This window comes from Macrobrachium nipponense, chromosome 1, assembly GCF_015104395.2.
Source record: "Macrobrachium nipponense isolate FS-2020 chromosome 1, ASM1510439v2, whole genome shotgun sequence".
NCBI lineage: Eukaryota > Metazoa > Arthropoda > Malacostraca > Decapoda > Palaemonidae > Macrobrachium > Macrobrachium nipponense.
Genome location: NC_087200.1, coordinates 184,315,998 through 184,328,278, shown reverse-complemented (window position 1 = coordinate 184,328,278; position 12,281 = coordinate 184,315,998). Strand labels below are relative to the sequence as shown.

The window sequence follows — 12,281 nt, the reverse complement described above, 5'->3', positions numbered from 1 at the left end:
TCTAACACCACTTCAGTAAAGTGCTGATACGCCTGAATTGGGAAGAAATAGAAGCCCTTGGAATTCTTTTCAATACATGTGTTTATCTTGCATATGAACAATCTGCTTCACCTATTTGGCACTTTGGATGGAGTATTATGAATATATTTCAGATGTACAGGCCAATGGTCACTGCCATATAGGTTTCTTAATTACTGACCACTGGTATTCTAGCACAAGAACCAGAGAACATATAGTTAAATCTATGGCCAAGGAGGAAATATGGTATATGTCATACTTTGTTGGTGATCCATCGTTCAAAAAAACTTTATTGTTCTTGTCAAGTACTGCTCAATAATGTTACCCCATCTATCACATACATTAACCCCCCCCCCCCATGGTATGTTTGCATTAAAATCACCCATTAATAATGATTGGGGGGGGGGGGGGCAGTTGGTTAATTCGGTGTTGAAGGTCAAAAATATCTGATGGCCTGTTGGTACCAGACATATCATTAGATGATCTTCCAACCTAGGCTACAGATATAAGAAACACATAATGATCTTTTTATCAATATAAATTTATACAACACAAGCCTGCAGTATTGTGTCAAGTTGGATGATGCTGCATTTTACAGATTTATGGATAAAATAAAACCTGTGCCTCCTTGAGCTCTTTCTTCTGGCTGAGGAGGAGATCTGTAGAAATTATAATTTAAACCAGGGTTATATAATATCCAGAATTCTTGTTTCTGGGAGGCATATTATCTTTGCCTCTAAATCCATGATTAGTGTTCTGATTTGTTCAGCAATTGAAATAATACTCTGGAGCAAAGGTACTCAGAAAGTAGAGATGTTTCATAATCACAATAAGTAATACTCTCAAATCTCTCACATTCATGCACAGGTTGTCAGTGGAGGTTGCAGTGGTCGTCAACTGTGCTCACGGGTACTCGAATATTTTGACTGTCATAAAGATTTGAGAGGGAGAAAAAAAATGTAACCTGAAACCTTAAAAAGATATCTTCAGCCTTTCATGGAATTTATTCTTCCACCAATGGCACAAGTGAGAACCAACTCCCAAATGTCCGAGTCCCTACCCTACCCAACAGGGGATGGCACAACGTGATTAAAAGTGGTGGCCCAGGTAAGCCAAAACCTGCTTGCTAGAACTGAGATTATTTCAAGAATACAATCATTCCCACCCTAGTCATGTTATGGGCAAACCAGATCCTAAAGAATAGTTCTGCCCTTGAGCTATCAATATGATAAGTCTCAGGTCCAAACATTATCGGGTAGTTGATGGTCCTACCACAATTCCCCCTATTTAGCCTCGGATATAAACCCATTTCCAGCTATGATATCTTTTCCTGTTTATCAGGTCCAATAAATATTAGCAAAAGTGAAAAAAAAATAACCCAAAGAAATAAATTACTTGACTGCAGTAAACCACTTGCCTGTGTATCTGCTTCGCCAGTGACAGAGGTGAAAGAAAACAATACCCCCAGTTGCTGATGTAAGCCACTATTGTTATGTCGCACATCAACACTATGAAGTGACCATGGCATGATCCAGTAATGATTACAGGGCCAAAAGCACTGCTTGCATTTCCAAAAAGTCTATGTGCAGATAAAACTTGTCCTCTAACCACATGCCTGGGGCAGATGGACTCAGGTGTGTGCCCCAACCATCCTTTAATGCACCCAAGATCAGAAACACCTCTGTCGTGGGAGTTTAAGGAAACTCGCTTGGGAGGTTCATTCAAAAAGTCCATTTACTAAGCAAGGTTCTCCCTTACTACCCTGTTAAGGACACCATGTTGGAAGGCGGGTCACTTAATTAAGGCTTACATGGAGCTTCCGTTGCCAGAGCACAGTGGATGTAGCTAATTCCATTTCATTTTTTAAAGTAGTTTAACCAGACCACTGAGTTGACTTTCACCTATTACAGGGCTGGCCCGAAGGATTAGGATAAAATACCAGGTCTAGGCCTGAGGGCAAGCTCTGGAACCGAATAGTTCATTTGCTGTGAAGGCGAATGAGTGAAAATTAAACTAAAAACTGCTCAAAGGCACACTCTTACACACTGGAACACATGTACACAGTAAATACTATAAAGGAAATTATACATTTATATTCAGTGACTCAAACAATCTTCTAGCTCTAATTGGGAAAGGTGGTGGATGATTTTTTATAAATACATCTCTTAATTCAAATAAGTGGTACCTTGAGATACGAAATTAATCCGTTCCAAGGCGGCCTTCGTATCATGAGCTTTTCGTATCTTGGACTGCATTTTACATGTAAAATGGCTAATCCGTTCCAAGCCCTCCAAAAACACCCCAGTAAAATTTCATAATAAAGCTAAATTGACCTATAAACAATGAAATACCACAACAATTTGTACCATTCAATACCTAACTTAATACGTACTGCTAATTACCTGTAAATAAAGTGTATTAGTGTACATGGTATACAAGAAATACTGTACATATGTAGTAAAATGTGGAAGCTTACCTTTCGAGTGAGGCTATCTCCGAAAGTGGCAACAGAGGAGGAGGACAAACAGCAGATATGTACGTACACTTAACTTTACAAAACACATAAAAAAATGTAAGGAAAACATACATAAACTAAACTTTATGAAACACATTAACAAAACTGTAAAACTTAACTTTACAAAACTAAAATAAAAAAATTTTTTTTGTTTTTTTTTTTGCTTTTTTTATTTTTACATTCTTTTTTTTTACTTTTTTATACTTTACGTACTTTTTTTTTCTTTTTTTACAAAATTTCAACTTCATCACCACTTTCAACTTTCTGTTTTTTAGTATCACTTGGTTCTTCCTTTTTGCTTACTCCTGCTAGTACTAAAGGCCTCTTTAAAACATAACTATCCAAGGAAGATTGCTTCTGCTGCTTTGACAATGTTCCTGAAACGACTCGGGGCAAACGTCATCGAACTGCGCAAGCATACGACCTGTGTAAGCCTTTTTGGGGGTCTTTTTTCTACAAATGATTGCACTTTATGAAAAGCAGCTAGAACATCCTTAATTTCTGCCGTTGTCATAGGGTCGTCCTCCTCCTCCTCGCCGCTGCTAGAGAACTCCTCTTGAACGACGTTGATGTCGTCCTCGTCGACGACCAGCCCCATGGACTTGCCGAGTGCAACGATCTCGTCAAGATCTGGTTGCAAAACAGTTTCAGGATCGTCAGCTGTTTCTGAATCTGCAGCACCAGAGCTTCGCTTTCTCCATGAAGAATTCAAGGTTCGCCTCGAAACCTCCTGCCAAGCTTGGTCAATAGTCGGATGCATATCACAACATCGAAATGCTCCTTCCAAAATTTCACGCAAGTGAGGTTTGTGGTATCGGTGATGTCGAAACATCTCTTGAAAAGATGTTTCGTATACAGCTTCTTAGAGTTCGATATCACTTGCTAGTCCATGGGCTGGAGGAGAGGGGTGGTGTTAGGCGGAAGATAAAGAACCTTGATGAAGGAATACTCCGCTAGGATATCTTCCTCGAGGCCAGGAGGGTGAGCAGGGGCATTGTCCAACACCAGCTGGCATTTCAGAGGGAGGACGCTTCTCTTCCAAGATTTTTTCACTGTCGGGCCGAACACAGATTTACCCACTCCGTGAATAAAAGCCTCGTTACCCAGGCTTTCGCATTAGCCCTCCACATCACTGGAAGCTTCTCCTTAAGCATTTTGTGGGCCTTGAAGGCTCGAGGAGTCTCGGAATGATAGACCAGTAGGGGCTTCACCTTGCAATCCCCACTGGCGTTCGAACAAAGTGCGAGCGTAAGCCTGTCTTTCATAGGCTTATGCCCGGGTAGCTTCTTCTCTTCCTCCGTGATGTACGTCCGACAAGGCATTTTTTCCCAAAAAAGGCCAGTCTCATCACAGTTGAAGACTTACTGAGAACTGTATAGCCTTCCTTGGTCATCATCTCGTCGAACGTCTTTTTAAAGGCTTTGGCCGCTTTCGTGTCTGAGCTGGCAGCCTCCCCATGCCGCACCACCTAATGGATGCCAGTCCGTTTATGGAATTTCTCGAACCACCCGTGCGAAGCCTTGAAGTCTGGGGTTGGCGTTGATGTCCCTTCTCCTCTGTCATCTTCAGCCTGGCAATCAAATCACCGAAAATAGCGCTGGCCTTGTGGGAGAGTTTCAAAATTGTTATCTGTGGTCCGGCCAAATCTCGGACTTTACAGCAACAACCTTTCGTATCTTGATCCATTTTCGTATGTGGAGTCCGTAAAATTTTCGTAGTAGCTTTCGTATCTCGAGTTTATCTAAGTTGAGCCTTTCGTATCTCGAGGTACCACTGTAGTTGTGTTGTATTGTTGTTGTTTTTTGAGAATCACTTGTCTGAATTCTTAGAGCACTTTCATTGTTACTAGTTTTCTATTGGAGAGAGAGAGAGAGAGAGAGAGTTCACCACAATCAACTTGTAAAGAAGACTTTGGTGGTGATCTAAAGGCTCCTGAACATATTCTAAGGCCTTCATTGTGAGCCGGGTCTAACATTTTCAACGCTGCAGCATCTGATGCTGAGCCATATATTTTCTACCTCCATCCATCAATGACAGACAGCACTGTTGCTATATACAGTAGAGTAAGGGTATGTCTACTGGGTCCCCAAGTAGTGTTCGATAGTTCTTTTTATTAGATTTAGTGCTCTTTTACATTTTGATTTCATGTATGTTATATATACTTTCCAGTACAAGTGAGTATCAAACACTAATCCCAAAACGTTTGCTGTTTGACCAAGTGGTATGATATGGTTTTCTAATTTTTTCATCTATTTCTTCACATTTTTTACACTTTTTATTCATATAAAACACAACGGCTTAGTCTTGTGTATGGATAATTTAGAGCCTACAGATGAGACCCATTCATCTATTTTTATTATAGTTTTATTAATGATTCACTGCATGTTTTATGCGAGATGCTGAATAATATAGGCAAAATAATCCATATACATGATACTTTTAATTCCAATACTAAGTAAATTATTACTGATAACATTTATTGCTAAAGTAAACAGTGTGTCACTAGGGACGCTTCATTGTGGAACACCATTTTCAAGTGGAAATGTTCTAGACAAAACATCATCATTTCTCACCTGAAAACTGCGATCTGTCCAAAAATTCTGGATAAAGCTAGGTAAATGTCCCACGGATGCTGTTTTTATATAGTTTTTAATATTGCATACCTCCATGTAGTATCATATGCTTTTTCAGTGTCAAAAAAGAAAGCTACAGTAATTTGTTTTTGTTCAAATCCTGTACTTATGTGGTCTTCCAAGTTAGATCAAGAATCTAATGTAGATCTGTTACAGTGTGGCCCGAATTGAGTGCGAGTCCAAATTTTATTTTCTCGAATGTGTCATGTTGTCGAACATTTACCATTTCCTCTAGTCTGCAATTATTTATATCACTTGGATCATTCCCAAGTTCGGGGATAGGATTTAAAACTTTACCATTCATCAGGAAATAAATTTCGAACCCATAAATGATTACAAGTATGACTTTGCCAAAGGTACTAAGTGGCAGATCATTATGCAGATATTTTGTTATATAGAGGTTTTAATGTCCCTATTTCTAGCAATAATAGTTTTTTGTCCGATTCCTTCTAATATCAGTGTTTTATTAATTTTATTAAATTTTTCATTCGGATTATCTAATCATCTTTCTGTTAGCTTATCAGACTGCCAAGAAACATTGTGTTTTGTTGGATGAGATTTTGAATTAAGTACGGCTTTACCAGCAGCATTTTTAATGAAATTAACAAGAAATTTATGAGTTTCATTATGATCTCTATACTGGAATGGTGGGATATTCCTAGTGAGCAGTTCATATAGCTCCCAATCTGCTTTATAAATGTTATAATGAGTGACATGCTTGGCATTATTAGTTTGTAATAATGAAATTAATATTGTAAAGTGATCACTGGTGTACAAGTCTTCAACTGTATTCCAGTCTGATCTGTCCACTACACTTGAGAGTTAATTCTACCGAGAAAAATGTTCCATGTGTTTTTGAATAATATTTGCTGATTTCATCATCAATTATACAGCACATGTCATTTGAATCCATTAATTCTTCTATTTTATTTCCTGCTGTATTTGATTTTGTACAATTACAGTCCCATATCGCGTTGTAATTTTGATTAGGCTGGTTGTATAAATTATAAATGACATAATTATCGTTTATTATTCGTATTTTAATACTACTTGATATTTGCAAGCCAGTAAAGTTTACAGGTACTTTGTCGTAACATACTTTGTTATGTACATATAATATGGCTGTACCTCAATTTCCTTTTTTCCTCTCGTGATGTAAATGCTAAGTTGTATTTACCTACTGTTGATACAGTTTGTGTAGACCATTGACGTTCCAGAGTATGATATATCTACACTCTTTTTTTGTTGTGTCAACTTGGATTTTTCTAATAATTTGCTCACGACATTCATTTTTTTTATAATATATTAAGTGTTCGTTGCACTTGCAAACGCTTTCGTGGTTGCTCAAATAAGCTGGTTCTTTTTTTCTATATTTCATAAAATTTTTTATAATATTTGTTAAACCATCTTTTGCTATGTTTTTATCAGTACTGCATAATTCAATGAAACAATCATTACATCCACATGTGTTATCATGTATATTTCTTGTTTTATTTGTTCTTCTTTTACCAATTATTGGAGTTGGAGTAATCTCTTCTCTCTTGATATAATCACTGTTATCTACGGTATGGTTGTCTTCCACTTCTTCAGTGTTTTGGATATCTGCTTCCGTAGGTTTTACTATTATTTGAGGAGAGAAAGGTATAGGTATGATCTTAGCTTGTTTTGTTTTAGGTCTTTCTTCATACCTTTGTCTTTGCTTTAACTGAAGTTTCTCTAATAACAGTCGGTTTCTTAGTTTTGGGTGGTGGTCTCTCCAAAGGTCTCCTTTTTTTCATTTTTTATTTCCAGTCTATCACAACTTCCCTCTCTTATTTCTGTGGTAGTCCGCTTCTCGTGTTCTTATTTGTATTAACATTTCAAATAAATTTGATAAAACAACATCCATATCATTTGCACCTGTACCTTGATTCTTTACAATGTTGGCAGTTTTCTGTAAAGCATTTACTTTTCTGCGTTCCGTTACTTCTATCTGTACGCGTTTTTGTTTCATTTTTGGTTCTTGTTACTGAAGAACATGTGTGTTTCTTAGACGGATCTTGAATTCCGATCACTTTCTATTCTAATTCAGCTTCTTTGACAGACATTCCAGTTATTTCCTGTAATCATTTTAACTATGTATTATAAATGTAGAACATATATTCTTTGGACCTTGCATGATGGTCTTGCCCATAGTTTTATACACTTTGGTTCACTGCCCTTCCATTGCGTGACATGTTCTTCAGATCCACAATACGAGCACACAGGTTCATTTCGACAATATTTTTTGCACGTCCATATTTACCACAATTCTGACACTGTAGTGGCTTAGGAACAAATGGTCGTACTTCTCTGGTTTGGCTTAAAATTTTTATTTTCTGAGGTACATCTTGACCTTTAAATTTTATTTTTGCTATTTTTAACACTTGTTTATTCATCTGTTTACTGGGTAGATCATATAGTTCACAATACTGTACCTTTGGGTATCACTTTAAATGAGTCTATAGTACTGTCAAACACAATAGTTCTTCCCTCCGCTGATCCAGAGTGAACACGAATCCGCGACTATGAAACCCGGAAGCAGTTGAACAAGTCAATGAATTTAAACTTGCCTCAGAATTATAAAGAATGCGCCCCGTAACTTAGCCACAGCCAGTGTTCTATGTGACAGTGTTACTGAGAGAAATTAGTTTTGAGAAAACGCAAGAGGTGTTTTAGCATTTCAAAGTTTTAATCAGAGTTCAGAAAACGGAAAAAGTAAGAGGAAAGGATAATGTTATAGCTGATAGCCTCTCTAGAGATTTTTCCAGAATGAGTAGCCTAATGACCGTTTTCTGTTTTGGCATGAGTGGGTGAGTGAATGGAGAAGTATTAAAGCTTTATGCAGAATTGTTCCCCTGCTGTTTAATTCTTGTTTCTCTTTTAGAAAAAAATAAAATCAGTTGATTTCATTTTTTTTGGGGTGGGGGGGGGTGACGTGTCATGGTAATTGCTTTATAGCAAAGAATTACGAGCTAAAGGAAAGTAAAACGCATCTTCAAGAAGTTCTGCAGCACGGAGGCTTTCGCACGTGTGTTGGAGGCGCCTGTTCTCATGATGGTTCTAGAATCGGCAGGAGTGTTGTGGAACTTGACAGGCACCGGACGTGACGTGAGGAACGCCGCGATTTTCTGATGCAATACTTCGTCGAGATTCTTCTAAATCGTTCCCGTCGTCTCTGGAGTCTGTGACGCTCGCTGGTAGCCCCGCCGGCCCCCAGATTGCCTTATAAATATGACTGACACAGTAAGAGATTATCAGTAAGAATCACAGATCAGATTATCAGTGAGAGATCATTGGAGAGAGATAAGGGAAGAAGGAACAGACGAAGGATCAGAGAGAAAAAGGCGCTCGAGAGTTTATTCGGGATCTGGTCAAGTCGTCCGGAAGTGGACGGCCGAGGTATTTTCGACGTTGAGCAAGCCTTGGAAGAAGAAACTTTTCTACAAGAGGTTTTGAGGAGTTCCTGCCCTTCAAGTATCAAGAATAGACATTGTTTTCTGCAATACGGACTCACCTATTACGGAGTCAAGAAGACGTCTACAACTACAGTTCTCCTTTTGTGAAGCCACCGCTTCGAGCATAGATCTCAGACAGCGCAAATCTTACCAGCACGTATTAACATTATGTCACTGTTCCCCCTGTTCATGCAGTGTAAGATTTTACCTTTTTTATGTAAATAGGAAGCACCATTCTGCATTTATCTTTGTTAGTAAGCTTGTAAATAAACCTGTGTTTTGTTAGCGTTTCTTTCTATATTCGTATCCCCAGTTTCAACTGTTGGTGTTGAATTCATTTTGTTTATCATTATATCGAACTTGGAGCGGACCTCTCCCTCGGTCCGTAACACATTCGGAGGCTGCAGCTTTTAGCTCCACTAATTCTATCAGGGCGGTTATTTCTTCTACCTTTTGGACCCTCTTTTAATATTCTAGCCTTAGTTTCTTAACTGCTGTGCTCTTATTCTGTCTCAACTTTATTACCTTAATCTGTTTTCCTTCTTTTCTTGGAATGAAGCGCTTTTTGTAATTCCCTTTATTTCAAAATAACAAAATAAAAGTAGTGATATTTACAAAAGCCTTTCTCAGTATTCAAAATTTAAGACTTATTTCAGTTTGACTTAAATGATTAAACTAAAAATCCATCAAATTTTTCCGACAATCTGGCAGATAACTTGAACCAATATCACTTTTTTTTATTTAATTTTGAGATACTATAAAATATACTTTTATTTTCACTTTAAACCTTTGAAATATGCATGATCTTCCAAAACATTAGCATTAACTGGTAATCAAGTAAAAGGAACATAACTAAAAACACGTGAGCCAGTGTCAATATTTTATAATTATTATTAGTATGATAATATACAATGAGTAGGATGTCCAACCTCCATCTGCATCTGTGACCTCACACAGACGATCAGGTATGGAATCTACAGTTTATATTATGTAACAGAAGTGTGGGTTATGTATTTGATTTCCCTGGAACGTGTTTTACGCAGATATTTTTTTTCCTTTATCAACCACGCTTCTGCAATACATTTTCTTAACCTTACATGTCATGTCGTTTTCATTGTTGTATTTATTATTTGACGACATTATTGACTCTGTAATTGTTTTTAAATTGCAACAGTTTCTTCGTTACACATCTTTGAGAGGCACAGTATTTAATTGTTGTCATTATCATCCGTATTAAACAGTATTATTTACATTTGTGTTCTAAGGATGCGTTCACACCAAATGCGTCGCCTTATATAGAAATGGGTTGTTAGGATTTTTCTACTTTATTTCTATATTGGATTTCAATTTACGAATCAAGTTATGCTCTAATAAAATTGTACTCTTTTATATCCGATTTTCACTTTTATATAGAACAAAATTTAGTATAATTAAATTTCGTTTTTACCTTTTCTTTGTATGCATATGATAAAAATTTAAAATCTTTCAAACTTACCTACAGTTTTTGAAAATCATTATGGTTGAGTAGTTGATTATTGTATATAATAAATATTATTTCTCTTGATGTCTCGGCTAATTCATTTAGAATTATATCTTTTAATTATTTTGTTAAATTCAATAAAAATAAAAATAGCTTAGAAAAATGGTCATTTTTTGCTCTGTTCCAACTGCCCGCCTGTAGTTAGTATTGTTTTTCTTGTAGACAAAAAGGTAAATAAAGGAAAATCCCTAAATATATTTTGCAAAAAGATCCCGTACGAGAGAGAGAGAGAGAGAGAGAGAGAGAGAGAGAGAGAGAGAGCTTACCTTACCTTACAGACCTTACATCTTGTTCGGGTTGCCCCAGGTCCCTCAGTAAGAGGCACCTCTAATGTCTACCAGAGAGTTGCTATTACATCTTCCGGTATATTTTGCATCTTCCAATCTTGGATGGTCTGGGATGCATTTTAGATATTTGTCGAGCTTATTCTTAAACACATCTACGCTCACTCCTGTTATATTCCTCAGATGAGCTGGCAACGCAATGAATAGACGCTGCATTATTGATGCTGGTGCGTAGTGGATTAATGTCCTGTGTGCTTTCCTTATTTTCCTGGTATAGTTTTGGGCACTATTAATCTACCTCTGCTTGCTCTTTCTGATATTTTTAGCTCCATGATGTTTTCAGCTATTCCTTCTATCCGTTTCCATGCCTGAATTATCATGTAGCGATTTCCTCTTCTTCTCTTCCTTTCCTTTCAGACTATATAATTTTAAGGATTGTAGTCTTTCCCAGTAGTCAAGGTCCTTAACTTCTTCTATTCTAGCTGTAAAGGACCTTTGTACACTCTCTATTTGTGCAATATCCTTTTGATAGTGTGGGTACCATATCATATTGCAATATTCAAGTGGACTACGAACATATGTTTTATAAAGCATAATCATGTGTTCAGCTTTTCTTGTTTTGAAATGCCGTAACAACATTCCAATTTTTGCTTTACATTTTGCCAATAGAATTGCTATTTGATCGTTGCATAACATGTTCCTATTCATCATCACACCAAGGTCTTTAACTGCTTCCTTATTTGTGATTGTCTCATTATTAGGTCCCCTATATGCATATAGCTTTCCTTCTCTGTCTCCATAGTTTATTGATTCAAATTTATCAGAGTTAAATACCATCCTATTTACCTCTGCCCAATCATATACTTTGTTAAGGCCTCTTTGTAGCGCGTTCCTATCTTCATCACGAGTAATTTCTCTACTTATTCTTGTGTCATCGGCGAAACTACTCACTACCGAGTCCTTAACATTACTGTCTATGTCTGCAATCATAATAACAAACAGTAATGCAGCTAACACCGTACCTTGTGGCACACCGGAAATTACCTTAGCTTCATCCGATTTCTCATCGTTTGCAATAACTATCTGTTTTCTGTTGTGTAAAAATTCTTTTAACCATCTTCCTACTTTATCCACTATATTATGTTTTCCTAATTTTTTTTCTCCTCCTTAATATATTATGGTCTACCTTGTCAAAAGCTAGATAAACCACATCTGTTTCATTTCCGCTTTTCATATTTTTGTATATGTTTTCACGGTGGACTAACAGTTGGGTTTGTGTACTTTTTCCGGGTACGAAAACCATGTTGTCCTATATTAAATAGAGATTATTTTTTTATTAAATGTTTCATAATATTTTTCTTCATTACCCTTTCATACACTTTCATAATGTGATGTTAGACTCACAGGCCTAATAATTACTTGCCTCTAGTCTTGATCCACTTTTGAATGTAGGGGTAATATATGCTAATTTGTGCTCATCATAAATCGTGCCTGTATCTACACTTTGTCTTAATAATATTGCAAGTGACTTTGCAATAGAATGAACTACTTTCTTTAACAAAATAGCAGGAACTCCATCAGGCCCTGCTGCAGCTCCATTTTTAATTTCATTAATAGCCTGCAGAATATCAGCTTCATTAATATCTATGTCAGCTAAATATTCACTATTTTGTCCCTTACTTCTATATCATTATCTTCATCATCAATTCTAGGGTGAATTTTCTCTTATATCGTTCTGCCAATATGTTGCAAATTTCCTTTTTTCATTTGTTAATCTCCCTTCAATTCTTAGAGGGCCTATTTCTATTCTTCTTT

At 36.9% G+C, this 12,281-nt stretch overlaps 1 protein-coding gene across 1 annotated transcript in view; it reads right to left on the bottom strand.

Annotated features, from left to right (window-relative positions):
- LOC135219021 (keratin-associated protein 10-6-like) overlaps positions 1-7,159 on the bottom strand; it is a 25,967-nt gene extending 18,808 nt beyond the window's left edge. The window contains exon 1 of the mRNA XM_064255457.1: positions 7,072-7,159. Coding sequence (XP_064111527.1) covers positions 7,072-7,159 — 88 coding nt within the window. The remainder of the gene's footprint in view (positions 1-7,071) is intronic.
- Positions 7,160-12,281: the final 5,122 nt, after the last annotated feature.